General features: G+C 45.8%; 1 protein-coding gene across 1 annotated transcript in view; it reads left to right on the forward strand.

The window, feature by feature from the left end:
- Positions 1-471: 471 nt before the first annotated feature.
- Positions 472-22,345, forward strand: part of slgA (proline dehydrogenase slgA) — a 446,215-nt gene continuing 424,341 nt past the window's right edge. The window contains exon 1 of the mRNA XM_075687036.1: positions 472-941. Coding sequence (XP_075543151.1) covers positions 621-941 — 321 coding nt within the window. The 5' untranslated portion in view covers positions 472-620. The remainder of the gene's footprint in view (positions 942-22,345) is intronic.

A 22,345-nucleotide genomic window follows, 5' to 3' on the forward strand; every position in this document is an offset into this window, starting at 1 on the left:
ATGTGCTACCGTAGTACCTGCGGTAGCACATACAGTAACTCTATTCCATTCTTGCCACTGGTTCCCCAACACTTTTGTAGGAAACTCTATGCCCCAACTGGAAGGGGGGGGGGGGGCGCTGAACATGAGCCTGCACTTCTACAATTATAAAATGGCAAAGCCATGCAGCACTCCAGTCACGGCGCAAGGATGTTAATTTATCTTTATAGCAAAAAGTGACGCTTGTAGTCACATCTCTAATTATCTATCTACGTTCATATCAAATAATGTTTTCACTCCAAGCGTGGCCTCCAAAAGTGCAAATTCAATTTCGGAGGCCACGCTCTAAGATTCTGTGATGGGACGACAGCTCTCGGAAGCCATGCTCAGTAAAAGAGATGCATGCGCATGTACATACGACGCAAATCGAAACTGAAACTGCGTGTCGTTAACATGACGTCACGGTTCAACGAAAAGGGGGTAGGTCGTTCTACTGTTCTACTACCTGCGTACTGCAGCGTCGTTTACCAAGCAAGTCGCGGCGTGGCTGGGATCGCGCTTGTTGCGTCGGGTTCTCGGTGCACCGAGTAGCTGGCGATCGGTGACCACTTGGCCAGTAGCCTGGCGCGGCATTGGCTTTTATGGCTGCCCTCCGACTGTTCTCCGAGTTCCACATCGGCTGTAGGTCGATACCGGGACGATGCAGTTTCCTCGGCTGCCATGTGCTGCGCACCGCATCGTCGCCCGCGTTGACGACCGGCCGGCGGCTCAAGTCCAGCGCATCACCGGCAGCACTCGATCGGCCAGTGAGCACCGAGTTGCCGCCGCAGCGAGACCCGCTGGACCTGAGCTTTAACGACGCCCGGGCGGCCTACAAAAGCAAGTCGACTGGCGAGCTGCTCAGAGCGTACGTCGTGCTCAAGCTCAGCTCCAGCAACTGGATCGTCAACAACCACCAAGAGGTCAGTGCCGTTCGTCATTCATTCATGCGCTCGGTGTTGTTTGTAAAGACCGATAGGCAGGCGGACTCGTCGTGGTTCCGACGGAGAAAACGCAGAGTGGCAAATGTAATGCTTCTGGGTGCAGCTGACGCGGTCATTCCGCTGGAGAGAAAGACGTCGCACCAGCCGCTTTAATACCCTGCGCTTCGTACCCTAATCCTCCCTGGATGGGATACCCGTTGCCGCAGCACGCATAAGTAAATAAAATAAAGAAATCGCAAGGAAAAAGGAAAAGTTGCGTATTAATGGGTATCAAACTCAACAAGTATTGTCTCAACCGATGTTAGTCAGTCGTGTATTTACCCGTCACGGTGGCTCGGCATTCTAATGAGCACGAGGTCGACGGTTCGGCTCCCGGCTGTATTGCGATCGGGGAGGAATTCAGAACACAATTATACTTTTTGATCCGTGTTAAGTAAAAGAGAAAAGCCAGGCCTCTCAAATTTAAATCCGAGGCCCTTCATGCCGTCCCGCATATCCAATTTGCTGTCCTTGAGAAATCGCTGCATGCTTACCTTGTATTGCGTGTCAATACACCGCCAGGAAATATAAACAAGATCAGCCCATTTTTTCAAGTTGGCAATATTCACTGAGCATCAAGAAAGGCCGTAAGCGTTGTTATTGTCAGCTTAAAGGAAGCCTTTTGACTTTGCTTGGTTGTGCTTCTGTGTCCCATCTTTCAATTTTGCCATATGAAATTTTCTTTTTTTATTTATTTCTTTGCTTATTCAAGGCACATTTGGTACAAAATAGCCTTGGGAGACATGGCTAAAGGTTGAGCAAATGCCTGACTTGGCCGTGGCACCCTGGCAGCAGTGCAAATACAGGAAACCGTACAGCACCAGAGAGAAAACAAACACATACATATTATCGGTGTCGACATGAAAGAAGTAGCACTGCTAAACATAATTTTGAAAGGCTATATTGCAGTATCACACACCGGTGCTAGTGCAATGTTAGGAATTTTTGACATTGTGAGAACTCGTATTCTTCAGCTAGCAGACTGTGTGAGGTTTCTGCCAAAAAATTTACAGCTCTCATTTTACAGTCAGTGAACAATAAATGTCATCACATATGCATCAGACAACTCACAGAACATGCATTGAAACAGTACTGCACCCTGAGGAACCAGCAGTAAACAGTCTAGTCACACGCTGTGGCTTTAATTTAACAGTTAGGAATGCATCTTGATTACGAACAGTAAAACAATGCTAAACAACAGAATGAGGAGAGGGACACAGACACCAGTGCTGACTAACAACCAAGTGTCTTTATTCTTTCAGTCAGCATATCCGCCGCTATCTCAAAGCACAGAATCAATAGAATTCAACATGCGCAGGGGACAAAAATGCAATTAATGCGATAGGAAGGCAATCTCCTTCGGAAGGAGGCAAATAGAGGGAAGGCTTACACATGCTTCGCCGCTGATGTGAAGTGGCCAAGTGCATCCTTGCATCCACCAAGTGAATGCAAGCTTCGAAAAGCAAGTAGCCAGGCTGAAGCTCGCAGGTTTCCCGGTACCGCTTTTATTTATTTATTTATTTTATTTCCAATACTGTTAGCCCTTGCGGGCTGTTACAGGGGTGGGGGAAAAAGAATTTTCCACAAACGCGTAACACCAGTTCCGCAATAAACAATGCATTCAGCAAACACATGGCAGTTTACACTCAAATGATTCAGTTGTGTGCATTTCAATAAATACATCTGCATCAAGTTTGTTACAATCGACTATAGTTTCCACAAGAAAGGAAAATTTGAAGGTATCAACGCACGGCACATAGGGCATTACAGCATGAGGGTGACCTGTACATGGTAACACTTGTCCAGGGGGACGCAAGTATAGTCTGTAGTCCAAATTGAATTTATTGGTATACAGTTGGTACAAGAATTTCAACCTGGCTATTTTTCTGCGTATTGTGCGTTCGGGCAAACCGGCACGAGATAATGATGCAGTTACAGACTGCGTCCTTTGATAAGCATTAAAGATAAACCGTGTGGCTAGTCTTTGAATTCGTTCCAGTTTATTTATCAAGCCCACTTGGTGCGGATCCCAGACTATACATGCGTATTCTAGTGTGGGCCGTACAACTGTTTTTTGTACGCCTTGAGCTTTACCTCGGGTGTAGCATCTTTCAACTTTCGCCTTAACAGACTGAGTTTGCGTTGAGCAGAACCACAAATGTTTTCAATGTGTGCGTTCCAATTCAAATTGTGCGTAATTGTGACCCCAAGATACTTAAGCTTACTAACATGCTGAACTGGGCTTTATTTATTCTGTAAGAAAAAAGCAATGGGGTTTTCTTGTTAGATACAGTCATGTAAGCTGTTTTATCGAAATTAATTTTCTTGTCCCACGTAACACACCAGTCGTAAATTCTTTGCAAGCATTCGTTCAACAACACTTGATCCTGGACATGTTTAACGCAACAGTACATAAGGCAGTCATCTGCAAATAGACGCAGTTCAGTGTTAGGATGCAAGTCATTAGCAATATAATTTACATATAACAGAAGCAAAATTGGTCCTAAAACCAAACCCTGTGGCACACCAGATAAAACAGCTAAGGAGGATTATCTTTCGCCTGCTATTTGAATATATTGTTTTCTATTTGCAAGGTATGCATGGATCCATTTCACAATTTGTGTATTAACTCCAAGTTCATACATTATCTCAATAAGTTTTGTGTGACACACCCGGTCAAAAGCCTCAGAAAAATCAATTGATATAACATCAATTTGATCGTTGTTGTTAACTGTGACGCTGAAAGCATGAGACACCTCAAAAAGCTGCTTCACTGTTGACAGACGTTGGCGAAAGCCATGCTGCTTACTGTAGAATAAGTTGTTATTTTCTATATATTCAACCAAATGTTTCAATATTATGTGTTCTAACATTTTACACGTGGAGCATGTAATGGAAATTAGCCAATAGTTTTCTGCCAATAATTTATTGCCCGCTTTAAAAATAGGTACGCTGCATGCAAGGAGCCAATCTTCTGGCACACCTCCGATACGACATGACATTGCAAAAATTCTAGACAAAAAATGTGATATCCATTCACAATAACGCCTTAAAAACTCATTGGGTAGCTCATCGGGGCCACAAGATTTTTTGGTATCCAGTTTTAATAACAATGCTAGAATGCCTTCTCGAGAAAGTACAATATTATTTCTATCTTCACACAGCGACAAACCATCGCTCGCATTTATGGGGTGCCTATTACTGCCAGGTGTAAATACAGAGTCAAACATACTCTTAAAAGCCTGTGCGATCAAAGCAGGTTTAGTGCAGACATTTCCGTCTGCCTTAATTTCATTAATGTTGCACGTAGAACCAGATAAGTAATTCCAGAATTTCTTAGGTGAGTTTCGCAAGTAATCCACCAGTGTTAAAAAAAAAAATGCCGCCTTCGTGTCTTTTCATTCTTTTCTAGCTTCTAACCAGCATCGCTGAAAGCCTAGCAACAAGCCTTAAAATAAAACAATCGGCAGTCACTCAATTTGAGAATCGCTCACGGCAAATGGTTGTGCTTATCCCATATGTGCACCAGGTTGCGCATAATCTCAAAAAGGTTGTCAGCAGGGCAGGCATTAGGTTGCTGTTCACTGCCAGAAGTAAGTTAGGTAGCCTGTGCCATCAAGTCAATTGTCAAGTGCCATCAAGTCAAGAACAGCAAAACAGTTGTAAAAAGCAGCACAGCCAGTGGTTTGTTGGTGACTGTTCTGACTGTGTGGTTTGTAAGATTCCTCTTTCATGCAAGCGTTTTTATTTCGGTCAAACAGGGCGGTGCATCAATGACCGCATGCGTGAACACTCAAACAAAGTTCGAAAACGAGCCAGAGTTAACCACTTATCACTGCATTGTAATGAATGTGGTTGCAAGCCGTCTTTTAAAGATGTGACCTACTTGTCAAAATACCGCGATGACCGCGCTTGTCTTATTTTCGAATCTTTCCACATTCATATAAGCGGCGAAGCATGTGTAAGCCTTCCCTCTATTTTCCTCCTTCGGAAGGAGATTGCCCTCCTATCGCATTAATTGCATTTCCCCCCCCCCCCCTGCGCATGCAGAATTCTGTTGATTCTGTGCTTTGAGATAGTGCTTTGATTCTGTGCTTTGAGACTGAAAGAACAGAGACACTTGTTTGCTAGTCAGCACCGGTGTCTGTGTCCCTCTCCTCGTCTTGTTGTTTAGCACTGTTTTGCTGCTCGTAATCATTAACCAACCAACCCAAATGCGTACTCTTAATGCATCTTGATTAACACCACTCCCACTATCATGACTGTCAAGGTATCAGACAGACAGTGCCACTTGTTTCATAGCAGTTCCATGAAGCACTTGTTTAAGAAGTTTTGGGGCTTGGGTGTAAGTTTGCCTTAATGGCCCAGTGATTATGATGATGATCATAATTATTGGTTAGGATGCAAAATATTTAGACCGCTACAAGTTTTGCGTGCTGTTTTCAAGCTTATGCTTGGATACAAGGTTAAATACCTATGAACACACACCAGGGCATCTTGCATCTTGATATAACGATTGCTACATTTCAGCCTTGAGAAAATGTGTTTCTTGTGTTAGGCCATTATGTAAGGCTTATTGTCTAACAGGCATGTTGCTATTATTAAACCTGAAGTTAGTCACAGATCCACAAACTGCTTGCTCACAATCACTCAGAAAAAAGAGAACTGTGTGTTGTAAATTTAAAAGCATTTAATGTGTACACGGACACTTTATGTTGCTCTGCATATGTGACATACAACCTTGGCAAATATGAGAAAACACCTGCAGTAGGAGGGGATCGTCACTTGTGCTGGAGAAGACAGTAGAGGAAGGTTGCTTGCGGACACTGGCTGTGCAAAAGAAAGAGAGCCCTTGTGCAGGAAGGTTTCCCCCTTGCACCACACATGGTTTGCTTCGATATCGGCTACCCCTAATACCTTTTTACGAATTCTTGTGGTCGAACGCTCCCTGGGTGCTTTACAACTGCTATTCTGTAATGAAAATTTTGACACGGTCTTAGTGAGAGGCCTTTTAACATTGTAGAGAGGCCAGTCAAGTAACTACTTTTCAGGGGAATCTCTGGCAGTCAGCGGGGCCCAGAGCCTTTTTTAGCCCGTAGCTTAATCTGGCCCTGGTTCTATGGCACACCCACAGCTACGCCTAGAAATGTTATTGGCAATTGTAAGAGTGGCTCACACTTTAGGCTGCGTTTTGGTTTTTACTGAATGCATGTTTACTGCCAGTGACTGGCAGTGGAAAGAATTCAAGCTCCTACTTGTGCATTGGAAAAGCTTAGACATCCTGTACTCATTCTCCCAGGGCATGGAAGCTTTCAGGGCACTGAGACTGGAAAACAGTGATGCTGGAAAAAGTAGCATCAGATGCTCGATGCTAAAATGTTAGCTTTTAACACCTGTGTTAGATCAAACATAGAGTAGTGAGGGATGCGTTTGTCATAAAATAATCGGAGCAACTGGAGCGTGTTAATTGCAAAACAGTGATGTTCATGCTTGTTAAATATAAAAATTGAGGTTTTGGCTTTTAAAGATGTTATTAATTCATTTGAAACTCATGGATAATTAGCTCTTTTTTCACAAGTGTATGTTTGTGAAAAATTAAATTAAAACTGCCTAATTATGTCCATCCACTCACAACGGAAAGGATTTGTCAGAGGTGCTCACCGTTCATCGGCTCCTATATTTCCTTGAATACAAATAGCCTTAAATTAGTTTATTTTCAAATACCATTGCAGATTGGTATTCATTTACTGTCAATACTGTTGTGGCCGAATGATTTCGCTACGTAAGTTGATGAATGCTTTTCTTGCTGTTGATTTCTTCACATTTTCGTCAATAAACAAAGCATCTCTTATCTCTCTGTCATTCCCACTTACATTGCAATGGAGCCCTTCCTTAGTGTGGGCACTATCTCACACTATCTTTAAATGAATAAATGGAGTGTGCCTACTAAACACATTTTGAAAGCCACAAATTGCATTGTCCAATCGGCCTGTAGCCGACAAGCTCGTACAAATATTTAACAGAGCTGAATAAGCAGCACTTCCTGTTTTGAGTTGTAGAGCCCTGTCTGCATTTCTCGAATATGCGAACGGAACATGGCATGTTGTGAAACACATTTATTTGGCTCATGGAACATTTACTCTGAGAACAGATAACATCCATTCTTAGTTAAAAATTGGGTGGAAGCTAGTATTGCTTTTCTCTTTAAGTATGTCTTCTAAAGTGGGAATACATCAGTGCAGCAACGTTTTTGTTTATTATTATTGTAAATGGCTTCAACTAATCTGCATACTTTTTCATCAGTAAAACTCTCATGTAATGAATGCTAAAATCACCATTTACATAAAATTTGGTTACAGTGACTCAAGCTATCATGTGTGACTAATCGGGACAATACTCTAAGTCATTTTTATGGACTGGTAGTACTGCGGTCATAGCAGTTGTTGGCTGTATGTTGAGAGATGAGACCGCACTGCAGGGCCAACACACAACTTTATTAACCTGCTAATTTATGATGTTGCCCAATTACACATATCCACAACAATGCTTTATTTGAAGACACTGCTTTATTTGAGTAAGCAGCTGTTAAGAAATGAATGAATCTGATGTACTACTCCTTCCAACTAACAACTTCTACTACTGCTGACTACTATAGTAATTATCTCACCTATATTCTGCAACTTCATGTTGTTTCTTCGTTGTAAATTGAATATAAGCTATACTTTGCATGTTCATGTAGCACAATTTGATCGGACATCCAAAACTTGCTAATAACACTTATCTGCATATACATCACACTTGGAGGGGTTATGCTATAAGAAGGAATAAAGAAAGCTAAAGTGAAAACACTGACATTTAGACATTGAGGGGCAGCTTTAGACAAGTTGAGACATTGTCTTTTATTTTCTCCATCAATGATCGAGCCGTTGCTGTCATATGAATGAAAAGGTAGATGTGAAAGAATATTTAACAATTCTGAACTGATGTAGCATTCTTGTTTTGGAGATTTCGAGGAAGGCCGAGTTTAAAGTGTTTCTCTCGGGGGCTGAAATTTCTAACAGCGAGTTGGCTGCTTGCTTAAAGGTATACTAAAGAGCAATTTTAAGTCAATGTATAACAATAAAGAGTTCCTTCGAAACTATTTTCGTTGACCGTGCAATAATTGGTTGAATATTAAAAGAGTAAAGGAAGCTCCAAGTGCATTTTTTTGAATTTCTCATTGGTACGTCAGTGTGACTTGTGACGTCACGTGTTTCAACATTCTTTCCTTCTTTTTCTCACATTTTGGCTGTCCAGTAAAATTTTCTGAAACATGCAAGGTTCAGTGTTTGGCTTCGTTAGGCGTCACGTGTCGCTTGTTGTCACGACGAGGTGCAGGAAATGCAAGGCAGCGTGAGGGGCCGCCGGACTTTCGTTTGTGCATCTTTTGCGGTTTACCAAGGAGCCTCTTCTCACCAGTTTATTCTAGAAGGGTAACTTACTAAAACATTTCCAACAACTGTTCTTTCAACTATCCCTTTCAAGTATGCACAAGAAGCTAATATAACCTGGAAAACCTTGCTCCAGGTGTACGGTGTCTGCATCGTGCTTATACGCATAGCACCGCTGTTGATCGGCCGCAAGGCCAACCGACGCCTGATGCGCTCGGGGCGTCATGTTTGCGCAAACCACGATTGACGAGCTGACATTTCAAGAGACTGCGTTAGCACCACGCTGCGTAGGCCGCACTCTACGCGGCGCTGTTGGCGTTTTCGCAGCGCGCTGGTCCCGTGCATTCGTTCGGAGTGCAAAAAACAGACAAACCGATTCGGGGAACGTAGCTGTTGAAAATCGGCGCTCGAGGTGACTGCAACTCGCCTCTTGCTGCGTAATGAATGCGCTGTTATAACGGCGGACACCAGCGGTAGTTGCAACACTCTGGTCTCGTGGTATTGATACAAGGACAAATGAGCGCGTTGAAAACGAAGAATGGAGACGTGGACGCTGTGTCTACGGATTTGCGTTGTGTCTCGGCTGGTGCTTTTTTGCCACGAATTAGCGGTACGCTGACGAACTGGAGAATTCAAGGCGGCGTTCGATTTCTTCGAAGCTGGCAGGTAACATTAGATACTCGCCGTGTTACTCACACCACTCACTCTGATTGCTGTATTGGCGTCTTCGAGGATGACTATCTTGCATTCTACCGATACCTGAACTGGCAATGCGCGTGTCGACTTCGTCCGCATCCCTCGCCTGCCCCCCTCACTACCAGGCACGTACGCAGGTTTTTTTTTCAGGGGAGGGGGGGCAACCCAAGGCATCTTTGTGCGCAAATAAGAGGGGGAGGTACCTTAAGGTACCTATCCCTCCCCCCCCCTCCCCCCTTACACTAGTAAATTTACTATAAGTGTGAATGTGAATAATGCCCACATTTCGCCATGAGAACGCGCAATCCCGCAAGAGATAAATAAAATAAGGTGTATCTCGCAGGTATACGCCTGTGAGATAGAACTCTCAATTGACAAACAAGGAACCACATCAAATAGATTCGCGCAGGAAGAACACTGCCATGAACAAGTAAACAAGCGAAAGCATAAAATAACGATTTCTATTAGCGTTTCTTTAAAATTAGCTCCGGAAGAAACAAAGAGAAATACATATTTGCGGAACAATCCCAGTTCTCTTGGATCCCTCGTTTACTGCTTACCAAGTGCCAAAACCGACTCGTATTGTTATTTGGGAAGTTGCGTAATGATGCGTGGCTGCCAGTCCCGTACAGCCGCACAGAGCGCAGGTCGCTGCGGTTCTAGACGCACTCCGCCCACCACGGAATGTTAGAAACCACCCGCATAAGCAGAGAAGTGGCTACGCCAGGTGGTTAGACTGATAACGGTAGAAGCGTCATTCAAAACATACGAAATCCCCCATTCACAGCGGCGTTTTCGCTACTTTCTTTTTAAATAAAAAGGTGTTGATGCATAAATAGTTTCACGAGCAACGGTTAAAATTTTCGTTTTTCCTTCCTGTTTGGGTGTTACCTTCTCTCTCTCCTTTAGTAGATCGCTTAATTTCTCAACTGCTTGCGACTCTTGTTTCTAGTTGACCATTTTGCATGACAAGTGCTGTACGATTGGGGGAAAACCAGACGAGGTAACGGGTGACATTCATGTTGCTTATGGGTTTAACCGTTACTGCAGGGTTTGATCATGGACGCTATTTCGGATGATTTTATTTTCCACCTTACCTAACCTATATCAGAGGTATATGGTTCCGAGGATATGCCAGCGTCGCGGCGAGCCGTCACTCGAGGAAATAATGAAGCAAAAGGAAAAGTTAAACGTAACTGGCATTAGACGGTTTGAGAAAGCGTTTGCCGCCTCACGTACGTTAAGCGTAATCACCTTTGCGGGACGTTACGGTGCGCGTCCTTTCAAGTTTACCGTACGAGAACGCAAACGTAAGGAAGACGTTATAAAACAGGGCGTCGTCTGGTGCATCGTGCCAAACTTATCCAAGCCAAGACAATCCATTACCAATCATCCCGTTCATCCTTGGTTGTTTCTATTAGTCTAGCCACCCTAGTTTCTATAGACCGTTTTTTCGTAGGCGCCGCCATATTGTGAACGCAGTGGCGCCGCCTATCAGCAGCGCCATACTGGCTTGGGTGAAAGCGGTCTTTTGCATGGCAGGTATACGCTTGGCGGCAGTTTCTGGCGTTTGTTTTCGCGGTCGTGCGGTATGTTTAGTATGACGTGCGTCTTCTACGTAGTAAACGGTTCTGTGAGACGTGCTGAAGTGGTTTAAGGCGTCATGGCCGGAATTTCTGCTGGCGTTGAGGTGGACAGAACACGCAGCGCGATGTGTGCGCGCATATTCGAGTCTACAATCAGCCTCGGAGATGAATTGTGCATTTCTGAATGTTCCAGTCACTAATGTGACCTTATTGCAGTATTATCCTCTATTTCTAAGCTGCGGAAACATACGCGACGATCATAACAGCGTGATCGTGGGTACCGTTCTGCTACGATAGGAGCTGTGATGTTATACTTTGGCAAGCGTTCAAACTGTTCGCTGCAGGTTACATAGCGTGACTACTTGGTTCGATGGGTGAGGTTTCCGCACCTGAATAAAATAGTTTTGGCAAGTGATAGCAGCATACCTTACAGTCTGAATTACGCTTGTCCAGCAAAGGGACTGTTTACGAACTGCGCGAGCGTCCTAAGCAGTGGTAAGTGCTGGATTACATATATCTTTGTTCTATATACCGCATGGTCCAAGCATACCGCATCAGCGGCTATATATTTATAAACGTTGTGCGGCGTGACTATGCGAGGCCCTATTGTGGCGTTAGCCCGTTTTCTCTTGCTTTTTCGAGAAAGAGGATGATAACCGAATTTCTTTTTCGGTTGTGTTTGTTCCGTTCACTACGACGCGCTCACACGCATTACGGAAATTTTGTCCTCAAAAATAGGCATCGCATTCTTTTTATGCGATCCTTCATATATTATGGCTGTATGCAGGCAAAAAAGGCAATGCCGAAGCGCATAGCTTACATATGTACCGTGCTGGTTCACAAACCGCAGTGATCGCTGTGTTGAGCAGCGCCATCGGCCTCATGCAGGAAGGCTAGCGTAGACATATGGTAATTTGAAGCCTACTAGACTTGAAATGCGCGAGAACGATGCCGGTGCATCACAAATATTTGATTGCGCCTGCCGCTTAGATGTTTCGTGGTTGCCTTAGGTTGGCCGTGCACGAGCATGCGCTCTTATGTTTATGCTTTGCTCCCTACGCCACGCGATCAGATATTGAGCAGATTTACCATTTCATGCTGCTAATACAGAGACACCGGGTTTCTTTGTTGAATTAAAACCGATATAAGTAAAATAGTAAGCAACACATACACACACCGCGACTGATAATGTGCGTACACCGCGGCTTATAAAACGCGACACATTTCTGCGCTCCCAAAAGATATTTCCGCCTACTGTAGTTACCGATGCACCGAAAGGCTTCCCTGACGACCTTATATGAACGGACACGGCTTAAATTTCACAATATACCATCTAAAACATCTCAACATCGCTCCGCAGCACGCGACAGCAATACTTTCAAGCAGTGCCCCGCCGGATCGCCCAAGCCAGAGAGGAGGAAAGGCTCTCCGCGCGCCCTATCCTCCTCGCCCGATGAAACGGTCTATCAGACTCTGCCCAGGCGGCGCTGCGGATGGATGGATGGATGGATGATTGTGGCTCAACCCTTTGAATCGGGCGGCGGCGGCGCGCGCCACCTAGCCTTTAATGGTTCTATATGCATGCATACCTATGTATTTACTCCTTTACTTTTGCGTTGATATTGTCCACCAATCAGATAGCCTCCGTTTAGTTATTTCTACCTGTTCAAAGTCTATTCTACTTTCGCTGTCTTTAAAACCCAAGGCTTTGAATAGTTCCCCGTTAGATTCAACCGCAGGGTGAAGTTGTTTACAAGCAAGTATCAGGTGTTCCGCCGTTTCCTCCTCCTCTCTACACGCCTCGCACACCAAATCTATCTCCTGGTGTCTGGCTCGGTACGTTTTAGTCCCCAGTACACCTGTCCTGGCTTCGAACAACAATGAGCTTCCCTTAGAGTTATCGTAAATATTTTCTTTGGCTATTTCTTGCTTAAACGTCCTGTATGTCTCCAATGCCGATTTGGTTTGCATCTCTGTACTCCACATACCCCTCTCTGCCTCCTTAACCTTTTTCTTGACAGATGATTCTTTACTTGTTCCCCCGCTACTGCCCAAGTATTTGCTTGTCAATTTTCTAGTTCGCTTCCTCCACCTCGTGTCAACATTCCTCGTGTATAAGTAACTGAAAACCTTCCTAGCCCACCGAATTTCCCCCATTTTTCTCAATCGCTCCTCAAATGCTATCGTGCTACTAGCCTCTCTGCCCTCGAAAGAAGACCATCCCAGATCCCCCTGCACTCCAAGATTTGGTGTCTTGCCATGTGCTCCCAGAGCGAGCCTACCCACACCACGTTGCCTAATTTCCAACTGTTGCCGGGTCTCTGTTCTAATACATAGAACTGCATTGGCAAAACTCAGGCCTGGTACCATTACCCCCTTCCATATCCCTCGTACTACCTCGTACCTATTGTAGTTCCACAGTGCCCTACTCTTCATAATCGCTGCACTTCTGTTACCTTTAGTCGTTAGATATTTTTCGTACTCTGTCAGATACTCAATGCCATTATTTATCCACACCCCAAGGTACTTGTATTTATCGACTATCTCCAGCGTGGCCTCCTGTATCTTATGCTCGCCGCAACTGTTATCATTAAAAATCATGACTGCTAATTTTTCTTTGCTAAACTTCAAGCCTAACCTGTCTCCTTCTGTACCACATATGTCCATTAATTCCTGCAGATCTTCTGCATTGTCAGCCATTAATACAATATCATCCGCGTACATCAGTCCTGGTAATGACTGTTCAATCAATTTTCCTTGCTTGAGAAATGATAGGTTGAAGCCGAGTCCGCTTTGCTGTATTTTGGCCTCTAGACCTTGTAGGTACAGCATAAACATCAGAGGCGACAATGGGCACCCCTGCCTAAGCCCCCGCCGAATCATCACAGGCTACGAAACCTGCTTTTCCCATTGTATAATCACCCGGTTACCTTTATAGATATCTTTTAAGAAATTGGTTACTCCATCTTGCACTCCTAAAGTTTCCAGAATGCCCCACAAGCCCTCTTGAAGTACACTGTCATAGGCTCCCTTGATGTCCAAAAAAGCCAGCCATAGGTGTCTGTGTTCCTTTTCAGCTATTTCAATGCACTGTGTTAGCGAGAACAGATTGTCTTCTAGCCTCCTATGCTTCTGGAACCCATTTTGTAGCTCTCCAAGTACCCCCTCGTTCTCTACCCATGCCTGCAGTCTGTCCTTTATAATCTGCATAACCACCCTGTAAACCACTGACGTCACTGTTATAGGCCGGTAGTTATTTATGTCAGCTTTGTCCCCCTTTCCCTTATATATCATTCTCATCCTACTTAGCCTCCATTCGTCAGGTACTTTACCATCCACTAGCATTTTGCTCACCACCTCCCTCAATTCTTTCTTAGATTTCGGGCCCAATTTCTTTATTAACATAATTGGAATACCATCGGGGCCTGCCGATGTGCTACTTGGTACCCTCTTCTCCGCCCTTTCCCACTCTTTTTGTCCAAGCGAAAGCAGTGGGTTGACCGGGCTATCCCTCTCCGACGTACTGCATGTACCATTTGTCTGTTTTGTAAATTTTTCCCTCATCATGGTTCCTATATGCTCCATTGCCGCCTCTCCTTCTAACCGAGTACCTTGAGCTGTTACTATATACCTCTGCTCTAGGCTTGTCCTATTACCCAAGGAGTTCAGATGTTGCCAGAATTTTCTAGCTGCCTGTTTATCTTTTTTATTGCTTATTTTTGACAGCCATTGGGACCCTTTTGTCTTGATTTTCTCGTTGATCAAATAAGATGCTTCCCTTTTGCATTTTATGTAGTTTACCCATTTCCTCTCTACTTCTGCTTCAGGTTCTCCCTTACTTTTGGAATACCTGTGTTCCCTGGAGGCTTTCTGACGTTTCTTTATGGCCTTCTTAACCTCTTCATCCCACCAGCTCTTGAGTTTTCGTATCCCTTGCCTTGTTTTCCTGACTCGCGCCTTACCTAGCTCACGCTCAAATAGTCTCATTAACTTTGGGTAAGTCCAATCAGTTTCAGTACTCTCTGATATTTCCTCTTCAATTTGTTTGGCCGCTATTTCCACTTCGTCTTCTGAGTAAAAAATCACATCTGGCGTTTCCTCGCGCGTCGTTCGTGCTTTAGTTTCCCTCTTAAAACTCAACTTGATACGTTTGTGGTCGCTACCTATACTTCTGGAGCCCTGTTCATCTATAATCATGGCTCCTAATCTATCGTACATCCTATGTGACATCAACGCATAATCTATTGTCGAGTGTCGACCCCCTACCTCCCATGTTATGATCCCGTCACACTTTTCAGTAGAGTTACAGACAACTAAGTTAAGCCTCTCACACATATCCAGCAGCATGTTACCTGTGGAGTCTGTGTACCCATCCATATCTTCAACATGCGCATTCATGTCTCCTAATACAATTACTTCACATCCTTTTCCTAGCTCATTGATGTCCGCTGCTATACAGTCCAACATTTTTTTTGTTTTCCTCTTTAGCATTTGATCCTGTCCAAAGGTATACAAAGCCCAGAAGTGTTTTCGCCCCTGCTACTTTTCCTTCTAGCCATAAATGCTCCTTGCATTCCTGTTTGACCCTTTGCCAATTTGTATTTTTATGAATGAATGCTCCAATTCCCCCACCCTTTCTGCTACCCTGCACTCTGTTGCAGTATTCCCATGCATAATCAGGGTTACAGGGCGGTTGTTCCATGTCCCTAAGATGTGTCTCTACAAACCCATAAACCATTAAGTTCTCCTGCCTTAGTTGTTCTTCGATTTCCTCCCATTTTAGCCTATTTCTGCCACCTTGCATGTTAATGAACCCTATGTCTGACTTAATTTGGCTCTTGCGCTTATTCCGGTCACCTCTCCTACAGTACCGATGTTTGCGTGTTTGTGGCTCCTGCCTCGAATCGTCCACGCTTACACTGCTTCTTTCAGGGCTCTGGGTCCCCCTAAAAAAGCTGTTGCCTGGCGACCCATCCTGCCCCCTATCCTTTTGCCAGTGGCACCACTGTAGTGAATCCTGCACAAAAGGTCGGAAGCCGGTTCCGTACACGTCCCTGTTGACCTCCATGACGCTGTACCCGAGTCGTCCGCTCAGACTCCTAATGACCCGATTGGCCTCAACCACCCTCCTTTCTACCTGGTAAGCCTGGCCCTGGACCTCTGGGATAGTGCATATGGTCACATGCACTCTCCCGGAGGCCTCTCTAAGCTTACTCAGCCCAGTCTCAATGTGCCTCTCAAGGTCCTGGCTTCTCCCCTTAAGCACGTCATTGAGCCCAGAATGCATAATGACCAAGCTGTCGCTCTCCGTGCTGACCCTAACTACTTCCCGCGCCTTGGTCATTGCTTCCGCCATGCCCTTGCCCGCTTGCGCCTCCACCTGTACTCGCCCGTCCGCCTTCACTCTCGCATCACGCCCTGTTCGGCCCTCCCCACATTGGAGTCCCCTATCACCAGGATCCTTCTACGTGCAAACCGTTCGACTGCAGCCTGTGTCCGCTGCCCCTCCCTTTGCGCCCGCTGGCGCCCCTGTGGCTGCAGCGTCGCCTCACTCGGGGCGCGTTGTGCAGCTTCACTATAACTACGCCGTTTCACCGGCGGCGAGCTGACGACGGCTTGCTTTGGCTCCCTGCTTCCCACTTCGCCTGTAGGGTCTACCCTACTTTCCGAGTTTTTGCCAACACTTTGTTGTCCTGACCCGACCTTCTCCGCTGCCCGCGTCTCCAGCGCGTCGAGCCGCCTTTCCAGTTCGGCGCTCCTTTCTTTTTCTGCCTCAAGCTCGGCCACGGTCCTTACTAACTGCGTGGCCTGGGCCGCCTCCACCTTGACAAAATTGTCAACTTTCGCCTGCAGTGCTACCCGCTTCTCCTGTTCCTCCCTCAGTTCTGCCTTAAGCTCGTCGAACTTAGCCGCCCAATTCCCTTCCAGTTTTTGGACGGCTTCCCTGACGCCCTCGCACGACCTGCACGTGAAGCTAGACCCCTCCGCGTCTGCTAAATTCTGGAACTTAGTTTCGTCGAGGAAGCACCATCGCAGGCACTCGTCGCACTGCACTTGCTCCCCGTCCCCCGCGGCCTTCGCGTTCTTCGATTTCATCGCTAGGCCTACGTCCCGAGGCCCAACGAGGAACTTCGCCAAATCACTCAAGCAAAGCCGACCTCGACCGCTATCCCAAACTAAAATAAAGAATTGTCACTCCCTACCCCATGCAAGAATTTGAGGAGCTAGCTGAAATAATTAACGAAGCCTATCAATAGGTCCCTCCTACCAGCTAGGCCTAACGGGGGAGCCGCCAGACCTAGACAAAGCCGGTGCGTTTGCTACTCTTACCAAGAATTCAAAATTTGCGCCCCTACTCCATGCAACAGAAAATACTTCAAAACACTAGCTAATAATGATAAAAAGGTACTTAGCTACGAACGAAGTCGCTGAAGCCTCGACCACAGGAGCGTCCGTACCGCCGTCCGCACCGTGCGCGGTGCGACCTACTGTATCGAAAAAGCCGTCACCAGCGCCCCCATCGGAGCCTTGGCGCGAACTGAGTAGTGCAAGGAGAGCTGTCCGCAAGCGAAGGTGCATAGGCCACAATGGACCCCTCTCTTTCGTTTGTGTTGAGGCGCGGTTTCCTAAAAATCAAGGACCTGGAAAGCTTCTTCCGCCCATCCATGCTTCGGAAAGGAAGCTCAGCAGGGCGAAATACGTGTACAATATAAAATAAAGTCTTAAGTGTTATTTCGGCGTGCTGCAACTCGCAAGTACAGAGAGCATCAGGTTTGTCTGTATGCATATCAGCATAAAAATCTGAGCATTTCAAGTTGGTTCATATTGAATATGTCCTGAACACAAGACTTAAGTATCTCCAATATTTTTATGTATCCTATCGTAATGTTTTGTCTCGCAATTATTTAGAGTGAGTATCCTTTCATAACTTTTTCCAGGGCAGCAAACAAAAAACGTTTTCCAAGGCAGCAAATAGCGTGAGATCGTAACGAAAGAAGCTTCCTACAGCGCCTTCGCGCTGCATCTTTCTTTCTCGCAGGAGCTACAGCATCGCTCATACCTTAATTGGAACTTTTCGCAGACGCTTTGAGCAACAAGCGCGCACAAATAAATATAAATAGACGGGAGATTTTTTTTTGCACACGTGCGTTACTTCGCAATTACTCGTCCAGTGCTCCTGCAGCAACTTCATTGCTCCCATTTGAAAAACGCAGTCGAGCAGGCTCAGCACATTGCGAAGCGTGCTTGTTATATCGGCGCAGGACATACAAAATACCGAAAGTAGAAATGAGCTCGCGATACAACGATGCTCTAGAACAGGATTTTGAATTCATAAACGAACCAAAATGTTTGGTTAAGCTGACCTGCCAAATATCTCCGTTCCACTTGTTGAGTCAAGCGGAGGCGGACGTCTGTTAAAAGGTGGAGATATCGATGGCACATAAGCAGGATGGTTCGCAACGTTGTTTTTTCTGTTACCAACGAAGTGGCGGCTGCAAATTCTTGAGCTTTCGCTTGGTTACCACGGTCCTCCGTCAGGGCTACGCAACACAATTACAGAAGAACAAAATTGCCACACTTTCTCATGCGAGCCGATGTGTTGCGGGGAATGCAAGTAATCCGATTACCCAACAGGTTGACCGGCGCGTATGCAGCGCTCTCGCCTTTCCCCTTCATACGATCGCGATGGAAATCGGGAAAACTGAACGTTGTTATTCCGTCCTTCACGTTCATGGCAATTTACAACAGTAGCGTCGATTGCGGCGTTTCTTCGTAGCGCGCGGAGCTATCGCCGTTGCCGTCGTTTCCGCCATCAGGCTGAAGAGTGAGCCAGCAAGCGCTTTATGACAGTTCGGCGGCGCGTACGACTAGCGTAGACATTCATAGCTCTCGGTCTGGGTGTTTAATGCGTCAAAAAACTCTTAATATGAACCAAAATCTAGTTAAATCGTTGTTTCGCATTCGCTAGCTGCATAGGCAACTTAGCAAGGGAGTCGGGCTTCGCACTACTCAATTACTCTCTCTTCGCACCGGCAGATGGCGCTACGCGTCTTGCAAAACTCCAGAGTCTGACGTCCATAAAGAAAGGGGTCAGACAAGGAGACACAGTCTCTCCAATGCTATTCACTGCGTGGTTGGAAGTATTCAAGCTATTAAACTGGGAAGGTTTAGAAGTGAGGATCGACGGCGAATACCTCAGCAACCTTCGGTTTGCTGATGACATTGTTTTATTGAGCAACACTGCGGACGAGTTAGAACAAATGATTGAGGACCTTAACAGGGAGAGTGTAAGAGTGGGGTTGAATATTAATATGCAGAAGACAAAGATAATGATAAATAACCTAGCTGGCAAGGGAACAACAGTTCATGATCGCCAGTCAGCCTCCAGACTCTGAAGGAGTACGTTTACCTAGGTCAACTAATCACAGGAAACCCTGACCATGAGAAGGAAATTCACAGAAGAATAAAAATTGTTTGGACCGCATACGGCAGACATCGTGAGCTTTTGACTGGAAGCTTACCGTTATCATTGAAAAGTAAAGTATACAATCGGTGCATTTTAGCGGTGCTGACATATGGGGCAGAGACTTGGAGACTGACAAACAACCTTGAGAACAAGTTAAGGGCCGCGCAAGGAGCGATGGAACGAAGAATGCTATAGGCATAACTTTAAGAGACAAAAAGAGAGCGGTTTGGATCAGAGAGCAAACGGGTAAAGACGATATTCTAATAGACAGTAAGAGAAAAAAATGGCGCTGGGCAGGTCATGTAATGCGCAGATTAGATAACCGTTGGACCATTAGGGTGACAGAATGGGTGCCAAGAGAAGGGAAGCGCAGTAGAGGACGGCAGAAGACTAGGTGGTGCGACGAAATTAGGAAATTTGCAGGTGCTAGTATGAATCGGCTGGTGCAGGACAGAGGTAATTGGAGATTGCAGGGAAAGGCTTTCGTCCTGCTGTGGACATAAAGTAGGCTGATGATGATGGTGAACTAATTCGAGAAGTGCTGTCGTAATTGTCAAAGTGTCAATGAGGCATATCTGTAGGCACCCCCAGGCAGCCACAGGCACCCCCAAATGGCATCTAACTGCTGTGTTTTCAGCATGCATTTTTTTTCCCGACTGGCAAACAAACTTCACGAAATGTGAAAAATGCCTTTGTGACTGCTCTCCTACCCGCACAATAAACCTATGCCCTCAGATAAGCCGATTGAAAGCAACTGCATTGCCTGTCGCAAACTCGAAGAGGTGGCGCATCGCCTTGACAATGGAGCACCAGTACAGCAGGTTTCGCGGCTTTGTCGTTATTGTTGCTGTCTCTACGTCACACTTATTATCCGTCTCTCAAGGACGACTGATCATATTGATAACGAAAGCTCGTTGATAACGGGGCCCAAGCGCCGCTTTGACCATGCACGATACGCTAAAAGCAATGTCGTAGGCATAGTATGATTCAAAATCCCGGCTTTGCTCGCACCGCATCGACAGAGTGCGCGCGAAGCTATATTTCGGGCCAGAAGCTTGTTTCGGACCAAAGCTAAATTAAAGTGACGGTTTTAGTTTTCATGACAGTTTATACGCGCTGCAAGAATAAGTTCATGACCTCAAATGAAAGCGAAATAAGCAGACCGGGAAACGACCCACGTGATGAGAAAAGGCTAAACCGATGCGTTCAAGAAAGAAAATAACCACTTCTAAATGAGCCGAATTGGCAATTGGGACGCCTGCACAAAAAACAAGAAAACAAACATCAAATTCAGTGTGCCCTTATTATCCATGAATTCGTAAGCGCCGTTGAACACGAGCTGCTGCCTAGAGGACGTGTTCGGATAGGCCTCCTTCTGCAGCTACGCAGTACTGAGTCCGCTTTATCACATCTTCAGTGGTTTTCTTGATGACCGACACTTGAATTCTACGGCAGACATCCGTTGTTCTTGTCTTGAGGTAATCTGACGTCTGTCTTGATCATGTAAGCATTATCTTTTAGTAAAGCAATGAAGGGGGCTAGTTCGTGAACGTTCATGGTTATATTGCGCTCAGTTTTACACAGACGACATTAAGGAAGGACAGGACGTGGACGGACGTAGCGCAACGTCCGTCCACGTCCTGTCCTTCCTTAATGTCGTCTGTGTAAAACTGAGCGCAATAGAACCATGAAGCATTATCTGTTTTTCGCGAAGTTCAATCTTTGACCTTTGCGTTTGTAATTAACCTCCGTACGATAATTCCCAACTCGGGCGCTGTAGGTATTTGTAATAACAATAATAAATAATAAATCTGTCACATAACCCCAAAGAAAGAAATCCAGTGGAGAGAGGTCAGGTGACCTAGCCGGCCAATTCACAGGCCCGTCCCTTCCAATATATTGTGCATGAAAAGTCGCATCCAGCCAGTTTCGTGCTCGGCTGCTGCTGTGTGCATGGTGCTCCATCTTGCTGATACCGTAGAAGTGGAAGACGTGAGAACGGGACTTCGCAGATAAACTCATTCACCACTCCTTCAAGAATATCGTTCGCGTAACGCTGTCCAGTCAGTGTGTTATCGAAGAAGATGGGACTGATTCTAGCACCGGTGTAAATTCCGCACCCCACACTGAACGACCACTGGTAGTGGTGCCGATTACACTTTACCCAGTGTACATTGTAGTCACTCCAATAATGTGCATTATGCAAATTTACCAGGGCGTTTCCGTGAAAATTGGATTCATCTGTGCACGTGATGTTGCTCAAAAAGTCCGGTGGCTCATCGGCTTTTGGGAGGACCCAATGCGAGAAATCTAGACGATTCCACAGGTCCCTATCTTTCAAACATTGGTCTCGTTAACGTGGTCAGGGTGAAAGGCCGTCATTTAGAACCCTCCAAATTGTTGACCCGGAAATTGCTACCTGGGCGGCCACGTCCCGCAGGCTAGCATGAGGGTTTGGAGCAATAAATGGTAAAACATCCGTGCGTAGGCTAGGACTCAAAGATGGAGTCCTACGCCGCTATTTCTTGAAGCTGCTGTTTTGTTTCAGCTTTTCGTCATTTCTGATGACAGGCGATACGTTTGGTCTACCGCCACACTTCCATGACTGATATATATTTGCGGCCTTCTTCTTGTTGTCATTTGCAGCTCCCAAGGCAAGGGTCATTTTTACCTTCTGCTTATTATAGAATGGCATGGCGACTGGGACGAAACAAAACGCACCTTTAAGCATTTGCACTGACGTTGTCGATTCACTTTTGTGGTGATAGGTTTTGTGGCAAAAGCAAGAACCATCCGTGCACTTTATCGACGCTAAGAAAACAGCTATCTGTGCTTGTTTCCAACTAAAACCAAACGCGACGTGTTGCTTCGGCCGAGGCGCGGCAGATGAGGCACTAACTGGATAGCGATGCTTTACAGCGAAGCTGTACATGGGTTGCCGATTCGTCCGTCCGTCTGTTGCCTGTACGCCGAGAACACCTCCGGCGCAACCCCACGCGAGTGCACGAAGAAAAAGTGAAAGAGAAGCACGTGATTGGCTGCACCAGCAGCGACGTCGTTGCTCTCCGTTGCAGCCGAGCGGGTGCGCAGCAGTTTCTCTCAGGTTCCGACAGGTGTAGGCCACGCGTCATACGCACTCTTGAGGAGCAGGCAGCTTTCGATCAG

This window comes from Dermacentor variabilis, chromosome 3, assembly GCF_050947875.1.
Source record: "Dermacentor variabilis isolate Ectoservices chromosome 3, ASM5094787v1, whole genome shotgun sequence".
NCBI lineage: Eukaryota > Metazoa > Arthropoda > Arachnida > Ixodida > Ixodidae > Dermacentor > Dermacentor variabilis.